The sequence below is a fragment of the Heptranchias perlo genome, chromosome 7, assembly GCF_035084215.1.
Source record: "Heptranchias perlo isolate sHepPer1 chromosome 7, sHepPer1.hap1, whole genome shotgun sequence".
In the NCBI taxonomy this organism is placed as follows: domain Eukaryota; kingdom Metazoa; phylum Chordata; class Chondrichthyes; order Hexanchiformes; family Hexanchidae; genus Heptranchias; species Heptranchias perlo.
The window spans coordinates 12,029,411-12,057,151 of NC_090331.1; the positions used below are offsets into that span (position 1 = coordinate 12,029,411).

Consider the following 27,741-nt stretch of genomic DNA (forward strand, 5'->3'; position numbering starts at 1 on the left):
CCGTTGAGGGATAAATATTGGCCAGGACACCGGGGAGCACTCCCCTGCTCTTTGAAATAATGCCGTGGGATTTTTTTGTCCACCTGATATGTGGCTGGCAGGTCTGCATTCAGTAGGTCCAATGGTTCCAGTAAGGAGATTATCTTAACAATACTAGGAGCCCTTGGTGGAGGTGGACTGAGTAAAATAGGTGAATTTATTCTGTGGGGTGTGGCATCTGTGGTAAAAGATTTGCATTTTCAACCCCCACCTCTCCCTGAGCTTAAGCTTCAACCTTTTTTTAATCATTCTCTTTCTGTACCATCTGTCAAAATATGTGTTTCCTTTGCATAGCCTCAGTTGAACTTAAGCCAGTGCTGTTCTCTGAAACAGTACTGGCCCACCCTACAGGGGGAAACTGATATAAATATCTGGGATACTACTTGTGTCCATTGGGATATTATTGGTGTATTCCTTGTACATAGGTCGTGGGGCTGGAAACGCCCTTACCTAAAAGCTAGACCGTATTGAGTAAAAAGACAGGGTTTGTCTGCTAAGCCCCTCGAGTGAGAGCCTACGATGTCAACCGTAGGTTGTCAGAATGCTTCTGCATGAGCAAAATGCAGACTTTTTTAATCCTGCTAGATATCCAATTTTGTCAGTGATGCCTTTTTTAGTTTGTGTTGAGCTGAATTGCTGTTTTTGTGCTGGTGCACTGCGATAGTTGTGTGGAGTCTGACTTTTACACAAAGTCATAGAATCTTGCAGCACAGAAGGAGGCTGTCCAATTAGTCCCACTTCCCTGATCTTTCCCCATAGCCCTGCAATCATTTCCTTTTTTGAAGTATTTATCCTTTCGAAAGTTACTGTTGAATCTGCTTCCTCCAGTGCATTCTGGATCATAACTCGTCATGCCACTGGAGACCCTGTAAAAATGTCTCCTTCCTTATGGTGCTAATACTTTTGCGTCAGATTTATTTCCTGAAGTGCTGAACTGCAGTCGTCACTACAATGATGATTCTATTTCAGATTTAAAGAGGGTGTGCTGCTTTGAGCTCAAATGCTGTATAAGACGGCGCAGGCCATTTCAGGTCTGATTCCTACAAATTGGATGTTGTTACTTTCTTCTCCCCCCTTTCCTCTCTTGAAGGTGCTGCCTTGTGCTGGGTACAGTTCTACAAGGGGATCAGCTCTTGTAGTCTAAGTAGTACCTTAAAAGGCCATTCTTCATCTGCAAGCCTAGATAGCAAGGGTTGGTAGGCTAGTTGACCATGGAGGAGGACATATCATAGTTGAGACTGATCTTGTCCTTGCTTGTCATTCACATGTGCCTACTTGACCGCAAGAAGTTGGGGGGAGGTATCAATGAATCAATATCAAGATCAGGATGTTAGGATTTCTGTATTTTTCTATTAATACAGACACTGACTACGTTCTGTGTCTCTCTCTATACCAAGGATGAGTTTGAGATGCACAGTCAAACACTTAGCTCGTTTATTAAAGATTAAATGAACATATACTCACAGCCAACACAAATTACAAAATATGTTTTGCCATAGGAAGAATGCACAGCATATTTGTGTTTTTGTGTCCTCCTTATAACTTGCGGCTATGATCTCTCCCCATTTATACTGTTTCTAGCTAGGCATTTGCATTCCATAACTTTTTACCAACCTCTGATATCGGTGTGTACCAACATGGTCTGGGCTACCTAAACGTTTATCTCTTCTGATTTCCATAGTTCCACAGAGAGGAAAAAAAACATTTATGCTTTGGTAACCCAAAACACCAAAGGAGAGCTGAGCCTCCAGTTTGGGCTGATGAAATGAATTTAAATGTGAACATGTGCAAGTTTTTGCCCCCAAACCCTGAATGAGCCCAGGCTCTGGTGAGATAGCTGCAGGATCTTTACTGCTGCCCATATTGAGATCAGTTAATTCAGTGTCTGATCTAGGAACCTTCTGCTCCATACAGCTTGGTTTCACCCTGGCTGATCCATTGGAGAGCTAAGTTGTAATGGAATCTTGATTGGCCATCTATCTTTTATAAGGTTGGATAGAATAGTGGTTCTGGGTCCTTCTCTGGACTGCTCAGATGTTCAACTCAAGCTACCCATCCCCACCCATTTTCTCTCTTCCCAGTTTCAGATACCTACCTGCATGTGCACTGGATACTCTCTTAAATTGTTATGTTGGCTAATCTCCATGGTTGGTAAGTGAGTGTCTGCACCCCACTCCAATGTCCTGATAGCCATAACTCTTCCTTCTAAATGTGTTCACCCTACTGGCTTGGAGCCACAGCTTCCATCCAGGGGTGTTAACTGAGAGAACTACACCTGATGTAACATCATACCAATTCTGATGGGATACTTTGCTAATGTCCACTGCATCCCTTGTCTTGCCCGAAGGTGGATGCTATCCTAACCAGAAGAGGGAATGATCGTGCTGGTATGTTTTGTCAGACCTATCTTCATTACTGTTCTCTCCTTAAATTTGCAGGTCCTCCAGAAACTGGGCAAGGCTGATGAGACAAAAGATGAACAGTTTGAACAGTGTGTGCAGAACTTCAACAGACAGCTGGTAAGAGGCCCTTTTTAATTTAAGGATGTGGGGCCACTGTTGACAGAGCTAGAAAGAAAGAACTTGCATTTATATAGCGGTGTCTCAATCCAAATCTACTGATTCATCTCTAACCACCTGAGTGGAGACCGCTGACTAGCATTGCATTTACAATGACTGTTGTTCTTTGCGATGGATTTGGAGCCAGCGTAAGTTGGATGAGGGGCTAGCCGCACAATCGGTTAGGGAAATGGTTCATTTCACAATGTCGGTGTGAAATTTGAATATTTAGAAGATCCCAATCACTTTGAAGTGAAATGGACCTTCCACACATGATTATGTATTGTGTTTCCTGTCCGAGAGAATGAGGATGTGGTTAGCTGTTGTACTTTAGGCATTCATGCCAGTAATTGTACATCCTGTGTCTGGCTGATTACCTCAGAGGCTTGCACAATTAATCGTGAGTATGTAACAATAAATAGACGAACATTTCAGTTTAACCCCAAGACTGGGTCCCTTACATAACAAAAATCTATCAATTTTTAGTTTTTAACTTTTTAAATTGACCCCCCCCCCCCCCCCCCCAGCCTCAACAGCTTTTTGGGGGAGAGAATTCCAGATGTCTACTACCCTTTGTGTGAAGAGCACCCCTGAGTACCACTACTTTTAAGGTTATGTCCCTCTTGTTCTGGACACCACCACCAGAGGAAACAGTTTCTTTATCTACCCTATTATTTCTTTATAATGGGTTCCCTGCCCCTAATCCACGTTTGTTCTGCTCAGTTCAACGTAAATTGAGTTGTAGTGTTTAGACTTCAAAGCTCCGTGAAATTTGTAGTCAAGCTCAAGACCGTGCTGCACAGAATGAGACGTGAAGGGGGAATCTCTTGTTTTTTGACGCTATCGTTTGGTTTAAAACCACACAGCATTTCTAACATCCTGTTCAGAGTGACACCTTGTGAGAACATTTTGTGTAGGTGTTGGGGAAACACTTTAGGCACTCGAGCTTGATAGTGTGTGGGGCAGACTGACAGTGGAGCTTGGTGATTCATCCAATGTTTCCCTTCTGTTGATGCCGGTCCAGAATGGCTAACTTCCCACCTGTGTTCGACCAGCATGGTCTATATGTGTAGTCTATGAATTGACAAAGGGGTCAGTTTCACCGCACTCAACTTGACATGATGTCGTCGTCCTACGACGTGAACTAGTTCTGCTTGTGGAATTGGTGGTGTTAATTATCTGCAATGTTTTTATTTACTCGTTGGGATATTGCAGTTTCAGTAGCAACTTTCATAAGGGAAGTGGATATATACTTAAAGGAAAAAAATTTGCGTGACTAATTCAGAGAAGCCTAGAAAGGTTACAGCACAGAAGGAGGCCCATCGAGTCTGCGCCAGCTCGATGCAAGAGCAATCCAGCTAGTCCTACTCCCCTGCCCTTTCCCCGTAGTCCTGAGAATTTTTTCCTTTCAAGTACTTATCCAGTTCCCTTTTGAAGGCCACGATTGAATCTGCTTCCACCACCCCCTCGGGCAGTGCATTCTAGATCTTAACCACTCGCTGGGTTTTTTAAATAAAAATTTTTCCTCATGTCACCTTTTGGTTCTTTTGCCAATCACCTTAAATCTATGCCCTCTGGTTCTTGACCCTTCTGCCAATGGGAACAGTTTCTCTCTATCTACTCTGTCTAGACCATTCATGATTTTGAATACCTCTATCAAGTCTCCTCACAACCTTGTCTGTTCCAAGGAGGTCAACCCCAGCTCCTCCAGTCTATCCATGTAACTAAAGTCCCTCATCCCTGGAATCATTCTAGTAAATCTCTTCTGCACCCTCTCTAAGGTCTTCATCTTTCCTAAATTGCAGTGCCTAGAACTGGACACAATACTCCAGTTGTGGCCAAACAAGTGTTTTATAAAGGTTCATCATGATTTCCATACCTGTGTACTCTATGCCTCTATTTATTAAGCCCATGATCCCGTATGCTTTTTTAACCGCTTTCTAAACCTGCCCTGCCACCTTCAACGATTTGTGCACGTATACCCCTAGATCTGTCTGTTCCTGTACCCCTTTAAGAGTTGTGCCCTCTAGTTTATATTGCCCCTCCTCGTTCCTCCTACCGAAATGTTTCACTTCGTGTTTCTCTGCATTAAATTTGACCTGCTATGTGTCTGCATGCCACCAGCCTGTCTATATCCTCTTGAAGTTTATCGCTGTCCTCCTCACTGTTCACTACCCTTCCAATTTTTGTTTCATCTGCAGATTTTGAAATTGTGGCCTGTACATCCAAGCCCAAGTCATTAATATATATTAAGAAAAGCAGTAGTCTTAGTACCGACTCTTGGGGAACACCACTGTACACCTCCCTCCAGTCTGAAAAACAACTGTTCACCACTATCACTAATTGGATGGCTCTTTTTAAAGAGCTGGAACAGGCACAATTAGCTGAATGGCAGCCTTCTGTCCTGTATTAATTCTGATTGTGGATCTGCTTGGTAGGTTGTAAAACAAAAGGCATATTCTGCTCCAATCCAAAGCCAATTCATGTTGATAAGTCTAAGGGGAATAATTTGAGTATTTCTCCTCCTGCTCCAGAATTACTTTTTATTATTGACTCTGGGAATTTTACATAAGAACATAAGATAAGAACCTAAGAAATAGGAGCAGGAGTAGTTCATACAGCCTCCTTGAGCCTGCTGCACCATTCAATAAGATCATGGCTGGTCTTCGACCTCAACTCCACTTTCCCGTCTGATCCCCATATCCCTTGGTTCCCCTAGAGTCCAAAAATCTATGTCTCAACCTTGGATATACTCTGACTCAGCATCCACAGCCCTCCTAGGGTAGAGAATGCCAATGATTCACAACGCTCAGTGAAGAAATTCCTCCTCACCTCAGTCTTAAATGGCCGACCCCTTATCCTGAGACTGTGCCCTCGAGTTCTACGCTCTCCAGCCAGGAGAAACAACCTCTCAGCATCTACCCTGTCAAGCCCTCTCAGAATCTTATGTTTCAATGAGATCACCTCTCTTCTAAACTCCAGAGAGTATAGGCCCATTCTGCTCCATCTCGCTTAAGGACAGCGCTCTCATCTTGGGAATCAATCTAGTGAACCTTTGTTGCACTGCCTCTAAGGCAAGTATATCCTTCCTTTAGTAAGGAGACCAAAGTACTCCAGGTGAGGTTTCACTGAAGCCCTGTACAATTGTAGTAAGATTTCCTTACTCTTGCACTCCAACCCCCTTGCAATAAAGGCCAACATGCCATTTGCCTTCCTAATTGCTTGCTGTACCTGCATACTAACTGTTTCTTGTACAAGAACACCCAATTCCCTCTGAATGCCAACATTTAATAATTTCTCACTTTTAAAAAAAAATGCAGATTTTTGAGTTGGGTTTTCCTCTCTGCCAGTTCTGCTACTCTGATGTTAATTATATCCTGGAGTGTGGCTCCATTGCAATTGGGAGGAAAGATTGAGTCATTCCGGAGTAGATCGGAACCAAGAAACCATTGGAAATCTGCTGCGTAACTTCTGGGTCTGATCTCATCACAGACTGTTGTACTGTCAAGGCAAAAACTCACCATACTTTGACTCCAGTAATTACTCTAAACCAGTTTGTTAAATGTCAGCATTCACCAATGGGGGAAAAAAATCCCCCTTTCAAGTCAAATTAGTAGCAAAAAAAATTCAAACTTTTTTATGGCAACATCTTGCATTTATATAGTGCCGGTAACACAGTAAAACGTCCCAAGGCACTTCACAGGAGCGTAATCAGATGAAATTTGACACCGAGCAATGTGGAGATAGTAGGCTAGGTGACGAAAAGCTTGGTCAAAGAGGTAGGTTTAAAGGAAGGTCTTAAAGGTGGAGAGGTTTAGGGAGGGAATTCCAGAGCTTAGGGCCTAGACAGCTGAAGGCACGGCCGCGCAGAAGTGGGGGAAGCACAAGAGGTCAGGATTGGAGGAACGCAGCATTACTTTTGTGAGCGGTTTTGTTTTTTGTGTTGAGCGTAAATTTATTTTAGCCTGCATTGTGTATAATAATGCAAGTATGGGCAGAAGTCCCTTATAGCAGACTCTGGGAATTGTTTGTTGCAAGAATCACCAAAAAAGCTTCAGTTGGTTCGTTTTTTTTTAAATGGTGGAGAGGGGATGGGAAGTTAGTTTTTTTTTCTACATTGAACTCCTGAAATTGTGAATTGAAGTCTGGTCTGGCACTTGCCAATACTGAAGTATTTTTTTACTGTAATTATAGTTATAGTATAAAATGTTCTATACTTAAATTGTACAAATGAATGAAGTATCTTTTTTTCCTCTGCCGAAGGCCGAAGGAACTAAACTCCAAAAAGATCTACGGACGTATCTGACTTCTGTGAAAGGTAGGCCACTTATGTACTTTGGCACAGTTCTGAAACAAAATACCTACATTGCAGCTATCATTGAAAAAGAGGCAAGGAGGAAAAACTGTCCGTGTAGGAATGGGTCGAGAGACTGAACAGTAAGGTCACCTGGTCAAACCTCTCCATGATCGACCTGACTCTGGTGTTGCTGTAGGGGTCTGCCGTCTTTAGTTTGGCTGCGGTGGGTTTTGGTGCCTACTGTGGACACAAGGTTGTCTCCTTTTACAGAGATTTTGGGTACAAGTTCAGCCTTTCCACTGCCCCTATAGTAAGGATGTAAAAGGAATACACTCTACCTTGGGTGAAAGGGAGAAGAATTTGCTGCATCTTTTACAAGTGTGGCCCAAGTGTCATGAATTCAGAAGTTACTTTGTTGTACCATCTGGACTGTGTTGCCCACATCTGCAATGGGTGCTGTCATGTTGTCCTACCTCAAATACTGCAGGCTGTTCTGGCACTTTGCGTTGCCTTACAGATTGTCGGAAAATAATTACAATCTGAGGTGAGGATTTGCGAGGCGCTGGCACGTTGGACAAGAACCTCGAGCTAATGGCGCTGGCTACTGCAAATGTGACCTGACTGATGGATATTAATGTTGAGCGTGGGTTTTGGGTATAATCGATTCTGCTATTGCCTCATCAGCATTGGAATGATAACCTGACTGTGTAAAGTTAAAATGGTCGATCATTTGGGATGCTTCAGTAACTGTGTCATATGTCGAAATCTTTAAAATGAATCCTAAATTACTGAGGGAAGTAATGGTGAAAATTGCAGAGGCTCCGGCCGCAATCTTCCAATTCTTCTTAGATATGTCAGCCGAATGTCACAAAGTTTCCCCATCATCGATAATAATTCAGGACAAAATTAATTAATACCTGAATAAGTATGGGCATGGATTTGTTAAAGGGAAATTGTGTTTGACTAACTTGAGCTCTTTAAAGTAATGGAGATGTAGTGTGGTTTGTGTATGTTGGCTTTCAAAAGGCATTTGATAAAGTACCACATACTAGACTTGTTAGCAAAATTAAAACCCATGGGATTAAAGGGACAGTGATAGTGTGGATACAAAATTGGCTAGGGGACAGAAAGCAGAGAGTAGTGGTGAAGTTGTTTTTCAGACTGGAGGGAAGTATAGAGTGCTGTTTCCCAGGGGTCGGTATTAGGACCACTGCTGTTTTTGATATAATATTGACCTGGACTTGGGTATAGAGGGCATAATTTCAGAGAGCAGATGACACGAGACTCTGAAAGGTAGTAAAAAATGTGGAGGATAGTTATAGACTTCAGGAGGACATAGACTGGTGAAATGAACTGACATATAGCAGATGAAATTTAATGCGTCGAAGTGTGAAGTGATACGTTTTGGTAGGAAGAATGAGGAGAGGCAATATAAACTAAATGTACATTTTTAAAGGGGGTGCAGGAATAGAGACCTGGAGGTGTATGTACACAAATCTTTGAAGATAGCAGGACAAGTTGAAGGCTTTTTTTTAGAAAAAGCATATGGGATGCTGGGCTTTATTATTGGATGCATAGAATAAAAAAGCAAGGAAGTTATACTAAACCTTTTATAAAACACTAGTTAGGCCCCAGCTGGAATATTGTGGCCAATTCTGGGCACTGCCCTTTAGGAAGAATATCAGGCTTTAGAGGGTGCAGAGGAGATTTACTAGAATGGTACCAAGGATGAGGGACTTTATGTGGAGAAACTGGGGTTATTCCCCTGAGAGCAGAGAAGGTTAAGGGGAGATTCAATAGAGGTCCAAATCACAAGGTCTTTTTATAGAGTGATAGTGAGAAAATGTCCAGTGGCAGAAGGGTCAGTAACCAGAGGACACAGATTTATGATCAGCAAAAGAACCAGAAGTGACATGAGGAAACACTTTTTACGCAGCGAGTTGTTGTTTGTTGTTCTAATCTGGAATGCACTGGCTGAAAGGGTGGTGGAAACAGATTCAATAACTGTGTTCAAAATGGAATTGGATAAATTTACAGGTCTATGGGGAAATAGCCTCCTCCTGTGCTGTAACACACTGATACTATGAACCAAGTGACAGAAATAGTAAGTCATCAAATGAGCTCACTACTTAATTTTGTCTCCACACAGGACAGACTGCATGCTGTAGGTGGACATTGGCCTTTAAACAATGGACATAGAATCATACAGCACAGAAGGAGGCCATTCAGCCCACTGTGCCTGTGCTGGCTCTTTGAAAGAGCTATCCAATTAGTCCCACTCCCCTGCTCTTTTCCCCATACTCTTGCAATTTTTTCCTTTTTGAAGTATTTATCCAATTCACTTTTGAAAGTTACTATTGAATCTGCTCCCACCATCCTTTCAGGCAGTGAATTCCAAATCATTACAACTTTTTTCAAATAAAATTAATTCTTATCTCCTCCATGGTTCTTTTACCAATTATCTTAAATTTGTGTTATTGGTATAATAGTGAGAAATTATCTTTGCTCAGAAGATCAAGATGTCAAATCAATTTGGGTGGAGGTAAGAAATAGCAAGGGAAAGAAATCACTGGTGGGAGTAGTATATGGGCCCCCTAACAGTAGCTATATTGTAGGGCAAAATATTAATCAGGAAATAAGAGGGGCTTATAAAAACAAAAAGTAATGCAATAATCATGGGTGATTTTAACTTTCACATAGATTGGATAAATCAAATTGGCAAAAATAGCCCTGAGGAGGAGTTCAGAGTGTATTAGGGACTGTTTCTTAGACCAACCAGGGAACAGGCCATTTTGGATCTAGCAATTGGTAACAAAACAGGATTGATTAATTATCTCAAAGTAAAGGATCCCTTGGGAAGCAGTGATCATAACATGATAGAATTTCACATCCAGTTTGAGAGCGAGGATCTTGGGTCTGAAACTACTGTATTAAACTTAAATAAGGGCAATTATAAAGGAATGAGGGTGGAATCGGCTAAAGTGGACTGGGTAAACAGATTAGATGGTATGGTGGTAGATAAGCAGTGGCAAACATTTAAAAAGATATTTTATGACTCGCAACAAAAATATATCCGTGTGAGGAGGAAAGACTCCACAAAAAGAGTGAACCAACCAGGCTAACTGAGGAAGTCAAGGATGTTTTTTTTTATTCATTCATGGGATCTGGGCGTCACTGGCAAGGCCAGCATTTATTGCCCATCCCTAATTGCCCTTTGAGAAGGTGGCGGTGAACCACTGCAGTCCGTGTGGTGAAGGTTCTCCCACAGTGCTGTTGGGAAGGGAGTTCCAGGATTTTGACCCAGCGACGATGAAGGAACGGCGATATATTTCCAAGTCTGGATGGTGTGTGATTTGGAGGGGAACGTGCAGGTGGTCCCATGTGCCTGCTGCCCTTGTCCTTCTAGGTGGTAGAGGTCCTGGGTTTGGGAGGTGCTGTCGAAGAACCTTAGCGAGTTGCTGCACTGCATCCTGTGGATGGTACACACTGCAGCCACAGTGCGTCGGTGGTGAAGGGAGTGAATGTTTAGGGTGGTGGATGGGGTGCCAATCAAGCGGGCTGCTTTGTCCTGGAAGGTGTCGAGCTTCTTGTGTTGTTGGAGCTGCACTCATCCAGGCAAGTGGAGAGTATTCCATCACACTCCTGACTTGTGCCTTGTAGATGGTGGAAAGGCTTTGGGGTGTCGGGAGGTGAGTCATTCGCCTCTGACCTGCTCTTGTGGCCACGATATTTGTATGGCTGGTCCAGTTAAGTTTCTGGTCAATGGTGACCCCCAGGATGTTGACGGTGGGGGATTCGGTGATGGTAATGCCATTAAATGTCATGGGGAGTGGTTAGACTCTCTCTCTTGTTGGAGATAGTCATTGCCTGGCACTTGTCCAGCGCGAATGTCACTTGCCACTTATCAGCCCAAGCCGAGATATTGTCCAGGTCTTGCTTCATCATTGAGGTGTTGCGAATGGAACTGAACACTGTGCAGTCATCAGCGAACATCCCCACTTCTGACTTTATGATGGTGGAAAGGTCATTGATGAAGCTGCTGAAGGTGGTTGGGCCTAGGACGCTGCCCTGAGGAACTCCTGCAGCAATGTCCTGCGGCTGAGATGATTGGCCTCCAACAACCACTACTATCTTCCTTTGTGCTAGGTATGACTCCAGCCACTGGAGTTTCCCCCTGATTCCCATTGACTTCAATTTTACTAGGGCTCCTTGATGCCACACTCTGTCAAATGCTGCCTTGATGTCAAGGGCAGTCACTGTCACTTCACCTCTGGAATTCAGCTCTTTTGTCCATGTTTGGACCAAGGCTGTAATGAGGTCTGGAGCCGAGTGGTCCTGGCGGAACCCAAACTGAGCATCGGTGAGCAGGTTATTGGTGAGTAAGTGTCGCTTGATAGCACTGTCAACGACACTTTCCATCACTTTGCTGATGATTGAGAGTAGACTGATGGGGCGGTAATTGGCCGGATTGGATTTGTCCTGCTTTTTGTGGACAGGACATACCTGGGCAATTTTTCACATTGTCTGGTAGATGCCAGTGTTGTAGCTGTACTGGAACAGTTTGGTTAGAGGTGCAGCTAGTTCTGGAGCTCAAGTCTTCAGCACTACAGCCGGGATGTTGTCTAGGCTCATAGCCTTTGCTTTATCCAGTGCACTCAGCCGTTTCTTGATATCACGTGGAGCGAATCGAATTGGCTGAAGACTGGCTTCTGTGATGGTGGGGATATCGGGAGGAGGCCGAGATGGATCATCCACTCGGCACTTCTGGCTGAAGATGGTTGCAAATGCTTCAGCCTGTTTTTTGCACTCACGTGCTGGACTCCGCCATCATTGAGGATGGGGATGTTTGCAGAGCCCCCTCCTCCCGTTGTTTAATTGTCCACCACCATTCACGACTGGATGTGGCAGGACTGCAGAGCTTTGATATGATCCGTTGGTTGTGGAATCGCTTAGCTCTGTCTATAGCATGTTGCTTCCGCTGTTTAGCATACATGTAGTCCTGAGTTGTAGCTTCACCAGGTTGGCACCTCATTTTTCAGTACGCCTGGTGCTGCTCCTGGCATGCTCTTCTACATTCCTCATTGAACCAGGGTTGATCCCCTGGCTTGTTGGTAATGGTAGAGTGAGGAATATGCTGGGCCATGAAGTTACAGATTGTGCTGGAATACAATTCTGCTGCTGCTGACTGCCCACAGCGTTTCATGGATGCCCAGTTTTGAGCTGCTAGATCTGTTCTGAATCTATCCCATTTAGCATGGTGATAGTGCCACACAACATGTTGGCTGGTGTCCTCAGTGCGAAGACGGGATTTCGTCTCCACGAGGACTGTGCAGTGGTCACTCCTACCAATACTGTCATGGACAGATGCATCTGCTACAGGTAGATTGGTGAAGATGAGGTCAAGTAGGTTTTTCCCCTCGTGTTGGTTCGCTCACCGCCTGCCGCAGGTCCAGTTTGGCAGCTATGTCCTTCAGGACTTGGCCAGCTCGGTCAGTAGTGGTGCTACCGAGCCACTCTTGGTGATGGACATTGAAGTTCACCACCCAGAGTACATTCTGTGCCCTTGCTGCCCTCAGTGCTTCCTCCAAGTGGTGTCCTACATGGAGGAGGAGTGATTCATCAGCTGAGGGAGGGTGGTAGGTAGTAATCAGCAGGATGTTTCCTTGCCCGTGTTTGACCTGATGCCATGAGATTTCATGGGGTCCAGAGTCAATGTTGAGACCTCCCCAGGCCACTCCCTCCTGACTGTATATCACTGTACCGCCACCTCTGGTTGGTCTGTCCTGCCGGTGGAACAAGACATATCTTTCAGCCAACGTCCCAGATTCTTCCATCACTATCCCTGGGTATCAGGTTAAAAGAAAAAGCATACAATATGGCAAAGATTACTGGTAAGCCTGAAGATTGGGAAAACTTTAAAAACCTGCAAAGGCTAACTAAAAGAATAATAAAGGCGAGAAAATAAATTGAGAGTAAAGTAGCAAATATAAAAACTGACAGTAAAAGCTTTTACAAGTATATAAAAAGAGGGTAGCTAAAGTAAACATTGGTCCCTTAGAGGATGAGACTCTGGAAATAATAATGGGGAAACAAGGAAATGGCGGAGGAATTGAACAGATATTTTGTATCTGTCTTCACAGTAGAAGACACTAATAATGTACCAATAATAGTAGAAAATCAAGGGGCAAAGAGGAGGGAGGAACTAAAAGCTATCACTAGAGAACAAGTACTGGGTAAACTAATCGGCCTAAAGGCTGACAAGTCCCCTGGACCTGATGGCTTGCGTCCAAGGGTCTTATAGGAAGTGGCTACACAGGTAGTGGATGCATTGGTTGTAATCTTCCAGAATTCACTAGATTCTGGAAAGGTCCCAGTGGATTGGAAAACTGCAAATGTAACACCCCTATTCAAGAAGGGAGTGAGACAGAAAGCAGGTAACTATAGACCAGTTAGCCTAACATCTGTCATTGGGAAAATGCTGGAATCCATTTTTAAGGAAGTAGTAGCAGGACATTTGGAGACTCATAATACAATCAAGGAGAGTCAACATGGTTTTATGAAGGGGAAATTATGTCTGACAAATTTATTAGAGTTCTTTGAGGAAGCTGTGGAGGCTGAGTCATGAATACATTCAAGGATGAGGTAAACAAACTTTTGATCAGCAAGGGAGTCAAAGGATATGGGGAAAAGGTGGGAAAGTGGAGTTGAGGTAAAAATCAGATCAGCCATGATTTCATTGAATGGCGGAGCAGGCTCGAGGGGCTGAATGGCCTACTCCTGCTCCTATCTCTTACGGTGTACTCTAGTTACTGACCCTCCTGCCAGTGGAAGCAGTTTTTCCCTATCTACTCTATAAAAAGCCTTGATAATTTTGAACACCTCTATTAAATCTCCCCTTAAATTTCTCTGCTCTCAGGAACAATTCCTTAACCTCGAAAGAGAACAAAAAATAAATTTTCCTGTTTTATTTTTTAAAAAACAATTTGCTTCTGTTAGATTGCTGGATAAGTGGAAACTTGAAACTTTCATAGCATTTCCTTTTATAGGATTTTGTGATTTATTATTTATCTCTAAAAATGATTCAAGGTTGCTTGATATTTTAAGGTTTAACTTCTTTCTTCCTTTTTGCCTCATCCCCTCTCCCAAATGTTAACATCTGAAATGGGAATGATCATTTTAATTGACAACCTACATTTTGATTCATTTTCTTCAGCTATGCATGAAGCCACCAAGAAGTTGTCCGAATTGTTGGAGGAAATTTACGAGCCAGATTGGATTGGCAAAGACGATATTCATTCTGTTGCAGAGGTTAGACTTTTTTTAATGCCAAGGATGTTGCTTTCTCCCACGCAACCCTCTCATCTCTGGACAAATGGGGAGCCTTGGACTTTGCCATGATCGTCTTCAGTTCCATTCTGTTGGAGGCCCAAACTGAGTGTATCTCTGACTCGTGAAAATAAATATCAGGGAGTTGGCAGCTGACCAGAGTGCTCTTGCGTAGACTGTCAGCACTAGTACGTATCTTGCTCAGACAATCTTGAAATGGCAGCAGTCAGCTCAGGCACTTCTAGTTACACTGAGTCGGCAACTGAAAGAGATGGCAGAGCTCTGGGCGGTTTGGATGTAGCAATTGCTTGTTTGTTGAACTGCTTTTAAGGGTTCTGTCTCGACTGTCTAATCCTCCTTCCTTATTATGATTCATATTTGTTACGGGGGCAGGGGGGAAACTGGTCAACTATTTCTTTCAGCTAAAATAAGCTTGTGGTCATTTGATTTGTTAACATTTTTCATTTCTCAATAGTGTGTTTTGTTTACTCAGAATGGTGACCTCCTCTGGACTGATTACCACCAGAAGCTGGTGGATCAAGCTCTCCTGACACTAGACACTTACCTCGGCCAATTTCCAGATATCAAAGTACGAGTCAAACCTTTTTTTTCTTTTTCACTCTAAACTCTGAATCACCAGTTCACGTGTTATTCTGCTTCTTAAAATGTGACCAATATTCCCAAGCCTGGATTGATTATTGATTAAGTTGTAAACATTTTTGACATTTCCTAAAGTTAATTGTGTTATTGCTGTACAGTACGTAAATTTGTAGGTTACTAGAAAAATTTTGTGGCAAACTGGTTGCGGACAGTCTGGCTCAACCTTGGTTGGTGAGGATATGGAGTTTGTAGAGGCTGAGGGAAGATCTCTTGGGCTGGGCTTTAAAGGGGCATTGGATAAGGAGGTTCTTAAAGGAGAGGCAAGAGGGGTGGAACAGAGTGCTGGCCTTGGATTAATGCAGTGGGTGGGTTTTCGTTGCCTGCTGTTGCTGATTTAGTCAACCTTGGGAGATGCTGTGTCCTTTCGCTAATTTAAATGTGATGTGGAGATGCCGGTGATGGACTGGGGTGGACAAATGTAAGGAATCTTACACCACCAGGTTATAGTCCAACAGTTTTATTTGAAAATCACAAGCTTTTGGAGATTATCTCCTTCGTCAGGTGAGTGAGTGAAAAGGTTCTCAAATAGCACATCTTATATTACCTAATATAAGATGTGCAATTTGAGAACCTTTCACTCACTCACCTGACGAAGGAGATAATCTCCGAAAGCTTGTGATTTTCAGATAAAACTGTTGGACTATAACCTGGTGGTGTAAGATTCCTTATAATTTAAATGTAGTCGCGAGTTAAATAGTGACTCGTTAATTTCCTTTTTTTAAGCTTAATACCTCCCTGAATTTTTCCTTTTTTTTAAAAAAAGAAAAGTTCTTGTATCTGTTGGTATTGGCTTGTGTTTCTTTAAACATTCTGTGCTTTGATGCTACTTAAGATTTTGGTCACCAGTTTTTTTTTCTCTTCTGGGATGTACAGCCATGTTTGGTTTTGGGTGAGGTAGGAGCTTCATCCCAGAAGTTGACATGGTCTTAAATGCTAACTTGCAAACTCCATAAACTTTTCTTAGCTAAATTTACTGAACCATCTGAGGCTGGACTTGTCTGTGAATGATGCCTGAGGCTAAATTTCCAAGCCTTTATTGTTCTGCAAAAAGGCTTTTCTTTTTAACGTCACAGAATCCCACAGCACAGAAGGAGGCCATTCGGCCCATCGTGCCTGTGCCAGCTCTTTGAAAGAGCTGTTCAATTAGTTCCACTGCCCTGCTATTTCTCCACAGACCTGCAATTCTTTCCTTTTCAAGTATATATCCAATTCGCCATTTGAAAGTTACTATTGAATCTGCTTCCTCCACACTTTTGAGGTAGTGCATTCCAGTCCATTACAACTCGCATACAAACAAAAAACAAAAATTATGAAGTTGTATCGATGGTTTTGACTTTTTGTAGTTTCTGGTGGAGGTCCTGTGGCTTTTATTTACAGAAAGTCAGCACGGAGCAAATTTGCCTCCAGTGATGCTGTAGGTATAGGTATGGGAATCCGAAGTTAATGTTGCTCCATCTACTGGTAGAAGTGCACAGCTGGAGGTGTGACTGTCCCAGAATGGTGATGCCCAAGTAAGGAGTGTGTGACACATGGCAACTTCAATATTTGACACATTTCACTGCCTCGGAGAGGGAGGAGAGGGTCTCAAGTATTCATTTTTTCCAAGCCAAATCTTTAATATGAATCTGTTACTCTCTGTACAGATCTCTTTAACACACAATTTCTCTTGTAGACTCGTATTGCTAAGCGTGGAAGGAAGCTTGTTGATTACGACAGCGCAAGACATCATTATGAATCTCTCCAAGGTGCAAAAAAGAAAGATGATGTAAAAATAGCCAAGGTACAGTAAGCTGCATGTTCATAGAATGATACAGCACAGAAGGAGGCCATTCGGCCCATCGTGCCTGTGCCGGCTCTTTGAAAGAGCTGTTCAATTAGTTCCACTGCCCTGCTCTTTCCCCATAACTCTGTACGGTTTTCCCCTTCAAGTATTTATCCAATTCCCTTTTGAAAGTTATTATTGAATCTGCTTCCACCGCCCTTCTAGACCGTGCAGTCCAGATCATCATAACTCAGGGTGCTCTTTTTTAAAAAAAAAAAAAAAAAAAATTCTGCTTGTCTCCCCTTTATTCTTCTTCGGCCAATTATCTTAACTCTGTGTCCTCTGGTTACTGACCCTCCTGCCCGTGTAAACCATTTCTCCCTATCTACAATATGATAATAGAAACTACCATGAAATACCTGGTTACCTTCACCTCTCCAGAAAACCCAAGTTCTGTGAAATTAATAAAACTGAAGTGGACAAGATTTGATAAAGTGGCCAATTCACTTGTTAACTGGAAATGCTGATTACATTGCATGGGCACAGAATCACTTGCTGTATGTTTTAAATATGATTACCGGTGGAGAAGAATTTTGAAAATGGTATATGGACTAGTATTGTGGTGTTTCCGAGGCACTAGGAGTGAGCCGAGGGGACTGCAATAACTTGTTCTGATCCTGTGCCTTTCTGTGTTCCTGAAATTGAAATTGCTGGAAATGCGCAGTAGGTTTTTCAGCATCTGAAAGAGTCATAAATAATGTTTCGTTAAAATTGCCAGTCATCACAAATATGAACCCTTCAGAAATTGGAGCTGATTTTTGCTCTGAATTGCCAGTGTGTGCTTGCATTGTTTTACTGTAAGTTGACAGACTCAAGATCTTCTAAAACGGCATGATGGATTGGCACTTTAAAAAAACAAAATTGAGATGCCATTTGCCATTTTGGCAACAGGATGTTTGCCCAGTAATGATGTTGCTGGAACTGGGGAGTGAAATCCTTTCTTGTGCTAGTGTTTCCTGAAAAGTCAAGCACACGTTTAGAAAAGCTAACTGGTTTCCCTTTGCTCCAGGAAGTGCTACTGGATAATCCTGAGTGGATGTGGCAAATTGATATTTCTATTTACTTTGTACTGGCAATGGACTCTGGTTGTAAACTTCTTACTTAGATGGCAGTTGTGTGGTTTTTCACCTTAAGTGCTGTTTCCTGGTGCCAGTCTGTTGTTTTAAGTTACCTGCCCTTCTAATCTCTGTGGACCAGGAACAGGAGTAGGCCATTCAGCCACTCTAGCTTGTTCTGCCATCCAGTTCGATCATGGCTTATTTGTACCTGAAATCCTCTAACCTGTGAGCAACTTGGGTAACTGCTATTACAGATAAGCAGTTCCCTTACAATTGCCCTTATTTGTTCATCAAACATTGTCAGCAATAACTAACCTTCATTACAGTGCATCAGTCTGTTTTACTGAGATGCAAAGAAGGAATGTCGTTTAAAAACTGCATAGTTTTTCCCCATGGTTGGGAATGAAAAAGCAGCCAAGGTTCTTGCTCTGGATATCTATCCAGTGATCCCTGCTGCAAGGTATATGTATTTGGATGTTGGGCTAAGGATGGAATTGGGGGTTAGTTTTGATGCCCCTTAAGGTTGAATAATCTGCCAAAACATAGAATGCTACAGCACCGAAGGAGGCCATTTGGCCCATTGTGCCTGTGCCGGCTCTTTAAAAGAGCTATCCAATTAGTCCCACTCCTGTGCTCTTTCCCTGTAGTCCTGTAATTTCTTTCCTTTTCAAGTATTTATCCAATTCCCTTTTGAAAGTTACTATTGAATCTGCTTCCACCACCCTTTCAGGCAGTGTATTTCAGATCATAGCAATTCCCTGCTTTGACAAAAGAACATGAAACTTTTTTCTTAATCATCTTCAATCTGTGTCCTCTGGTTACTGACCCTTCTGCCACTGGAAACTCTTTCTCCTTATTTACTCAGCACCACTCATGATTTTGAACACCTCTATCAAATCTCCCCATAACCTTCTCTCTTCTAAGGAGAACAACCTCTGCTTCTCCAGTGTCTCCACATAACTGAAGTCCCTCATCCATGCTACCATTCCAGTGAATCTCTTCTGCATCCTATCTCTAAGGCCTTGACATCTGCCCTAAAATGTGGTGCCCAGAATTGGACGTAATACTCCAGCTGAGGCTAAACGATGTTTTATGAATTTCCTTCCGTCCGAGGTACTGGAGGGAACCATGCTTCTGCATGAGTCGCCATGTTCAGGAGGGGGAGTAAATTTGGCAGGAAAGAGGGAGAGAAGAGTAAACTTTTTCAGATTCATTCCAGTATGAGCCAATGGGTGTAGGATTTCTAATAATATTTCGCTGTAGAGTCATTAAACACCAGTCACTAATATCTCTGGTGAAGGGCTTTGCAAGCACATCATGTGTTGCTGCATTTATGCTGCCATATTCGTTGATGGAAAGTTGATTTTCGGGGGCACGTCAAGGAAAAAGTGGCAGTATAACTCTGACTAGTTAAAGCCCAAAGCACAGGGTGAGATGCAAGACCCTCCTCCCAGGAGAAGGCCGTCTTGTATCAGTTGGAGTTTCCAAAGTGCACAGTGTGGGAACAGCCTCCGTGGGCACAGGAGGCTGACTGTTGGGAAGCTTGCTGCTACGACTAATGCTGTAGTCTTGTGATTTTTCTTGTCCAGGGATGTAAAAGGGTCGATCTAAACACTCTCGTTGGTTCAGGTTTTGACACTAATATATACAAAGTCTTTGCTTTGAAAAATGAATAAATTTGAAAGTGAAACCTTTTTTTAAGGCCTTGGTGTTTAACCTTGAACTATGTTCCTGTTGTCATCTTCACCAATGAAATGGTGACTTTTTTTTCTTCTTGTCTTTTATTGTGATCGTTTTCATGTGTAAACAGGGCTTGAAATTATTTGTATGATTGAAGCTGGTTAATTTGATAGCTGGTTCTTTCCCTGCCGAAAGTGTCACCCACTGCAGTTCATTGCCCCTCCCTTGTGCAATGACAGCGGGTCCTGACAAGGTAAACTTAATGCTGCAAGCTTTCGCCTTTTGTATCTAGGTGAAGCATCCTCATTGTCTGTTAATTGGCTGTGGACCATCAAGGCCCCAGACTGATCTGGTCTGAATGGCCGTCCCCCATTTGGAGATAGGTGGGTTGAAACACTACTGTTCTCTGATCCTCAGAACTAGGAGGTCAAGATTTAAAAAAAAGGTTCCTCACTTCTAATCTCCTTTCTGGGGCCACCCTCTGCTGCAAAGTGCAAACGTGGACAATGGCTGAAGATGGGATTTGGCTGGGTTATGATGCCTTCCTGCCCACCCCTTCTCCTCCTCTCTTTCCTCCTCCCCTCCTGCTCTTTCCCCCCCCCCCCCCCCCCCCCCCCCCCACAGAGCGACCTGCCATCTGTCCCTGTTCAGGCTCGCAGATGAGGGCTGCTGTCACGTGGAACATTATCCCAAACGGGTCAGCACCTACAGGAGAGGGCAGGGATTCTCATGTTCTAATTATAGGTTTGCTGATTCATTTTTTTTCTTTTTTGAAAAGTGCTGTCCTTCATGAGATGGCTGCTCTTGATCCTACTGCTGGATTGTATGGGAGGGCTGCTATTTTTTTTTTTCCTAATCATCCCCTATTTATTTTTCTCCTTGATTCCCTTCTCCCACTCCCCTCACCTTCCTGTGAATCAACGAAGATCCAGGAGCACAATAACAATGGGCTGTAGCCGGTGGTTAAACTTCTACATGTGAATCCTGGACCAAAGCCACTAGTGATGGCTGTAACGCTTGAGAGGAGCGGCATAGAATATAAGAACATAAATAGAAGTAGGCCATACGGCCCCTCGAGACTGCTCCGCCGTTCAATCAGATCATGGCTGATCTTTGACCTCAACTCCACTTTCCTACCAGATCCCTTGATTCCCCTAGAGTCCAAAAATCTATCCTTCTCAGTCTTGAATATACTCAATGAGCATCCACAGCACTCTGGGGTAGAGAATTCCAAAGATTCACATCCCTCTGAAGAAGTTCCTCCTCATCTCAGTCTTGAATGGCTGACCCCTTATCCTGAGTCTATGCCCCCTAGTTATGCACTCTGTAGCTAGGGGAAACAACCTGTCAAGCCGCCTCATAATGTTATTTCAATGAGATCACCTCTCTTCTAAACTCCAGAGAGAATAGGCCCATTCTACTTGATCTCCCCTCATAGGACAACCCTCTCATCCCAGGAATCAATCTAGTGAACCTTTGTTGTACTGCCTCCAAGGCAAGTATATCCTTCCTTAGATAAGGAGACCAAAACTGTATGCAATACTCCAGGTGAGGTACAGGGCTTTAGTGAGACAACTGTAGTAAAACTTCCTTACTCTTGTACTCCAACCTCCTTGCAATAAAGGCCAATATGCCATTTGCTTTCCTAATTGCCTGCTGTACCTGCATACTAACTTTGTGTTTCTTGTACAAAGACACCCAATTCTCTCTGAACACTGACATTTAATAGTTTCTTACCATTCAAATAATATTCTGTTTTTTTCTGTTCTTCCTACCAAAGTGAATAACTTCCCATTTCCTCACATTATACTCTATCTGCCACCACCTTGCCCACTCACTTAATCTGTGTATATCCCTTTGCAGACTCTTATCTGTAAACAACTTGTAGCGCACTCGATGTTTACACCCTTGTCGCGTGCTCCTCTATTCACACACTGCTGGCAGGTTGTTGCAAGCCATTTCGGGAATCTTGGGCTCTCAGCCTTATGCTGAAGTGTTTACATGAATTGCATTATTGAGGTTGATGACTGCTGTGACTAACTGCTCTTCTGTCTATTAACTGTTCTTTGCTGCTAACTTGTCCTTTATTTAGCTGTTGCTGGAACGTACAAGTGAACCTGGTTTATCTGTGGCACGGTGCTGTTGATTAACACAATGCGTTTTGTTTTCTTTCTCCACCCTGCCCCCTCCCCCATCTTCTTGCTTCCCTTCCCTTGCGTCCGACTCACCAGCCTGTTGCTCTTATAATCTTCTGTGTGCTTTTTTTTGTGTGTTTGTTTTCCTCCCCAGCCTGTCTCGCTGCTTGAGAAAGCTGCGCCTCAGTGGTGCCAGGGAAAACTTGTGGCCCACATCGTTGCCCAATCAAATCTGCTTCGAAATCAGGTGATCACGTCTTTCCCTTTTTGACTGTGTGGTGTGTGGCTCTGCTTAATTGTCCCATGTGTTTGTGCTGTGATACTGTGCTTTAAGCTCTGTGTGTCTCTGTCTTGAACATTTCAAAAAAAAACTTCAGCTGGTGGCAAACCAGTTCTTGATATAAGGGCTGATTTTATTTGTTTCCTTTTCCCCACTCCGGGGGAAAAGGTCCACTCCCTGCGTGCGACGTCAGGAAAAGGGAGCAGAGACCCAGTCCCTTTTTGTTCTTTACCCCCTTTACCTTACCCATGGATTTCCAGGGACAACACCCTCCCCCACCCCACCAAGTGGCAGAGAATGATCTGCACCTGCAGTAGGCATAGGCCCAATGGTGGCACGTTAATGGTCCTAAGGTAATGGGGTGCCCCACAAAAGCTGCTGGTGTTGGGATGCTTCTTAAATCGGAGGGCCTGAGGCGGTTTGGCAGAAAGCTGAAGAGGAGCCACGAGGTAAGCTGTTATTTTTTTCTCCCTTCCCGGTGGGGGTGGGCCTTGTGGCTGCTGCTGTCCGCCGATGGCCAGAAGACAGAGGCTGGCGGTAGCAATGCAGCTGCAGGCCTCTTGCATTCTCTCTCTAGTCTCTAGCTGCTTTCCTGTCTCTGCTTACTGAGGCTGGGCCCAGCTAGTGGCTGGGACAGGATTTTCGGGCAACCGTTGGACTGGACCAGTCCAGAGGACCTTGAGGGCGCTGCTGCTGTTCAGCAGAGGGGAGCCAGGAAAATCAGCCCTACAACCTGTCCAAGTCGCCTGTGGAGATGGTTTTTCATGGACTTTTGGCGAGTTGCCACTGGATGTGCTGGTTTTACTGCCTAATGGAGAACTGCTCTGGAAATTTAAATAGGAGCCTGGTGCCAGGTGGTTGGTATTGCAGTGCTCTCCTGAAACTGGCAACACAACATAATATGATTGTACAAAGCATTACTGGTCTCCCAACATCTGATTCCCCTCCTCTCTCTCTATGTATTTTATTGAGAATGAGCCAATTCCTTGCTCTACATTTTTTTGCAGAGCTTGTTTTATACTTGTGCCCTAAGTTTGGAGTTTGTTGAGGTAATCTCAGTAACTGGCTAGATGTAAACTGTGGGGAGTTGTGTACTCCTGGGAGAGCCAAGCTAATTTTTAAAGAGAAGCCTTTCCTCTTGAGGAAGTTCTGCTCCAGCTTGTGGGAACCCCAGGTCTGAATTTCCTGTTGAGTCCATCTGTTGGTAGATGGTCACTGCCTGTGTTGTGGGTGTGAAGCTTTACTCCTTTCTGGCACAAGAACTGATTGGGAACAGCCCCTGGTGTGAACCTGCTCTGTGGGGGAGAGAAGGGGGGTGGTGGGGAGGGGAAGAGAGCAAGCAAAAGCTGGGTCAGCCAGCACCAAACTAAAGGCCTGTGTTGTGCTTAAAGTAGACAGAGGTGTTGAGGGACAGTTTGATTTTTTTTCTTTTGTCTCTCTAACGTGAACTGGTTCTTCATTTTGATACACTTCAACTACCAAGTACAATCAAAGAAAGAACAGTTGTAAAACGCTGGTAGACTTGGTGGGTCCTGGAGCAGTTTGCTACTATTCAATGAGCTGCCTTGATTATGATGTGGAGATGCCGGTGATGGACTGGGGTTGACAATTGTAAACAATTTTACAATTGTCCGAAAGCTTGTGAATTTAAAATAAAATTGCTGGACTATAACTTGGTGTTGTAAAATTGTTTACAACTGCCTTGATTAGGTATGTTTGTTCAAATAGATGATTTGGAAACTTGGCCCTTCAGTGGGTTAGATCTCAGGCCACGGGCTTTGAAGCCAGCCCAGATTCAAAGTTGTCTCAGTCTAAATTAAGTATCTTCAGAAGGTACAATCCGGTCTAGTTTTTTTTTGTGTTCCATAAGCCAATATCTGATTTTTGGTTTTCAACGAGCGCACGCCAAGGTAGAGGGACCAGAGCTGGCCCTACACTTTGCAAGACACCATGTGACAGATGTCTTGGGGCCCCTTCCAATTGGCAAATGTATTTTTAAGTGGAACTGGTGAAGCTTTGCGTTTGAAATCACACTGCTGAAGGGATTACCCCATTAGCAATGAATAAACCCTTAACTGCTGTAAGACACTTTTTTTTTAAATAAAAAACCCTTGGGGAGCGGGGGGGCCCTCTCCTTTTTAAGACGCACCTTTTGTTCTAGTGGCAAAACAATGGCCAATTGTTTGAACCTGTTGTGACCGTTCAACCTTGAAGGACTGCATGAAGATCGCTACATGTTTAGTGACCACCCTGTGGATTTTTGCGTTGGTGGGGGGGGGTCACTGCCAGTGTTGCTAGTAAAGGTCAAGACAGTGGCACATGGGGCTCGACCTCCGCATGACCCCGTTCGGGATCGCCAGTCGAAAGGGTGGGAAATGGTGGATCGGATCCCTTGCCTTACTGTCGGGGCAAGCTGCATTTGGGTGTCCAAAGCTGCCTCGTAGTTTACTGTGACTGGAGTATTGCCTGTCTGGAACACTTGGCTGCAAAACCAGTATAAAGTCGTGCAAGAGATTCCACAATCTGAACCTGTAACTTGGGAGAGGGTGGCAATGAACTCGGCTGGGCTACAACTGGTGGCAGTGAATCATATTTTAATGTAAAAATGAGGAAGCAAGGAAGAGAAGCTTAAAATCTCCAGATAAAGATCAGGTTTTTTGGCAGGAGGAAGGGCGGGGGGGAATGAATTGTTCCTCAGGCTGCTGATTTTTGACTGCTTTCATGAACACCTGCTACTGTTTGATCTGGATTGGCAATTTTTCCCCCACAACACCCTATCAGCTCTTCTCTTTCGCCCCCCCCCCTCAAACTCTTGGAGGAGGTACTTCAGGCATGCTTCATCTGTAGGCCGTTGCTGGCTGAATTGTCTTTCTTACAGCACCAGGTTATAGTCCAACAGTTTTATTTGAAAATCACAAGCTTTCGGCGATTATCTCCTTCGTCAGGTGAGTGAGTGAAAAGGTTCTCAAATCGCATATATGCGATTTGAGAACCTTTTCACTTACTCACCTGACGAAGGAGATAATCGCCGAAAGCTTGTGATTTTCAAATAAAACTGTTGGACTATAACCTGGTGTAAGATTCCTTACATTTGTCCACCCCAGTCCATCACTGGCATCTCCACATCTTGTCTTTCTTTAGCAGCCCTTCCTGCCTTGATAAAACTTGAGGTTGCCATGGTTGCATTGTAAATGCAAACAGGTCGAGCATTACTGTTCTGGCTTTTGATTGGCTTCAAAAGACAATTTTTAGCCAATTATTTTTTATTCCCAGCCCAAGAAAGAACGTTCATTCATAAAACACCTTTCACAGTCTCTGGACATACCAAAGCACTTCATAGCCAATTGAAGTTCTTTTGAAGTGTAATCATTTTATGTGGGGGAAAACGTGGCAGCCAGTTTGTGCACAGCAAGGCCCCACAAACAGCAAATGACATCAATCTGTTTTGGTGTCTGTTGAGGGATGAATGCTCAGCAAGACATGGGGGAAGTCTTCTGTGAATAATGCCATGGGATCTTTTATCTCCACTTTAATTACATCTGCCTGAACAGATAGGTGTTTCACATCTCATCGGAAAATTGGTCCCTCCAACTGTGCAGCGCTCCCCCAGCGCGGACAAATGTTTTTTTTTGACAAGGTAAAGAAAAGGTAGATGGTATTGAATAAAATTTGAAAAGTGGATGAGAGGGGGATGAATGAGTAAACAAAATGTCATGTTTAATTAAAATAGTTTTTTTACTGAACTGAAAAGGATCAGCTGCTCTTGATGTTTTAGTATCATATTAGGTACAGCACAGGAGGCCTTTTCAGCCCATCGTGCATGTGCTGGGTCTTTGAAAGACCTATCCAATTAGTCCCATTCCCCTGATCTTCCCCCATAACCCTGTGAATTTTTTCCCCTTCAAATATTTATCTCTGTTTTGAAAGTTACTATTGAATCTGCTTCCACCACCCTTTCAGGCAGTGCATTCCAGATCATGACTTATAACAACATAAGAAATAGGAGCAGGAGTAGGCCCCTCGAGCCTGCTCCGCCATTCAATAAGATCATGGCTGATCTGATCCTAACCTCAAATCTAAATTCATGTCCAATTTCCTGCCCGCTCCCCGTAACCCCTAATTCCCTTTACTTCTAGGAAACTGTCTATTTCTGTTTTAAATTTATTTTTATTTTAAGTTTATTTAATGATGTAGCTAATTTATTGTCGCCTCTGGATCTTTTGCCAATCACCTTAAATCTGTGGCCTCTGGTTACCGACCCTTCTGCCACTGGAAACAGTTTCTCCTTATTTACTCTGTCAAAACCGGTCATGATTTTGAATACCTCTATTAAATCTCCCCTTAACCTTCTCTGCTCTAAGGAGAACAACCCCAGCTTCTCCAGTCTCTGCACATAACTGAAGTCCCTCACCCCTGGCACCATTCCAGTAAATCTTTTCTGCACCCTCTTTAAAGCGTTGACACCCTTCCTAAAGTGTGGTGCCCAGAATTGAATGCAATACTCCAGCTGAGGCCTAACCAGTGTTTAATAAAGGTTTAGCATAACTTCCTTGATTTTGTACTCCATGCCTCTAATAAAGCCCAGAATTGCATATGCTTTTTTTAAACCGCCTTCTCAACTTGTCCTGTCACCTTCAAAGATTTGTGTATGTGCACCCTTGGGTCTCCCTGTTCCTGCACCCCCTTTAAAATTATACCACTTGGTTTATACTGTCTCTCCTCATTCTTCCTACCAAAATGCATCACTTCACACTTCTCTGCGTTAAATTTCATCTGCCATGTGTCTGCCCATTTCACCAGCCTGTCGATGTCCTCCTGAAGTCTGTTACTATCCTCCACATTGTTTATTACATTTCCAAGTTTTGTGTCACCTGCAAACTTTGAAATTATACCCCCTGCACCCCAGTCCAGGTCCTTTTTTAATATATATCAAAAAGGGCAGTGGTCCTAATCCCGACACCTGGGGAACACCACTGTGTACTTCCCACCAGTCTTTAAAACAACCGTTCACCACTATTCTCTGCTGTAGGTACCGTAGATAATTTTGTATCCACGCTGCCACTGTCCCTTCAATCCCATGGGCTTCAATTTAGCTAACAAGTCTATTATGTGGCACTTCATCAAATGCCTTTTGAAAGTCCATATATACATCAACCGCATTACCCTCTGTTACTTCATAAAGGAAAATAGTGTTTGACTAACTTCATTGAAGTCTACGCTGATTTTCATTAATTAGCCCATACTTTTAAAAGTGACTTTTTTTTTTGTCCTGGATTATTGTCTCAAAGTTTCCCCACCACTGACGTTAGGCTGACTAGCCTGTAATTGCCTGGTTTATCCCCCTCTCCTTTGAACAAGAGGGTAATGTTTGCAATCCTCCAGTTGAGTGGGATTATTACTATAATATTTGTGTGTGTGAGCTGAAAACAGACAACTTTTGGGGCCCAGTCAGACCCTTTTAATCCGGCAACTACATAGAAATTACAGCACAGAAAGAGGCCATTTGGCCCAACAGGACTATGCTGGTGTTTATGCTCCACATGAGCCTATTCCCACCCTACTTCCTCTATCCTCATCAACATATCCTTCTATTCCTTTCCCCCTCATGTGCTTATCTAGCTTCCCCTTAAATGCATCTGTGCTATTCACCTCAACCCCACGTGGCAGCAAGTTCCACATTCTAACCATTCTCTGGGTAAGGAAGTTTCTCCTGAATTCCTTTATTAAATTTATTAGTAACTATCTTTTATATTTATGACCCCTAGTTTTGGACTCCCCACAATTGGAAACATTTTCTCTACTTCTACCCTATCAAGCCTCTTTATAATTTTTAAAGACCTCTAGCCTTCTCTTTTCTAGAGAAAAGAGCCCCAGCCTGTTTAATCT

General features: G+C 43.4%; 1 protein-coding gene across 9 annotated transcripts in view; it reads left to right on the plus strand.

Moving 5' to 3' along the window:
- LOC137323527 (myc box-dependent-interacting protein 1-like) overlaps positions 1-27,741 on the plus strand; it is a 127,911-nt gene that overhangs the window by 37,169 nt on the left and 63,001 nt on the right. For all 9 annotated transcript variants that reach the window (XM_067987088.1, XM_067987092.1, XM_067987089.1 and 6 more), the window contains exons 2-6: positions 2,478-2,558; positions 6,861-6,915; positions 14,108-14,202; positions 14,714-14,809; positions 16,553-16,660. In XM_067987088.1, the coding sequence (XP_067843189.1) occupies positions 2,478-2,558; positions 6,861-6,915; positions 14,108-14,202; positions 14,714-14,809; positions 16,553-16,660 (435 nt within the window). The remainder of the gene's footprint in view (positions 1-2,477; positions 2,559-6,860; positions 6,916-14,107; positions 14,203-14,713; positions 14,810-16,552; positions 16,661-27,741) is intronic.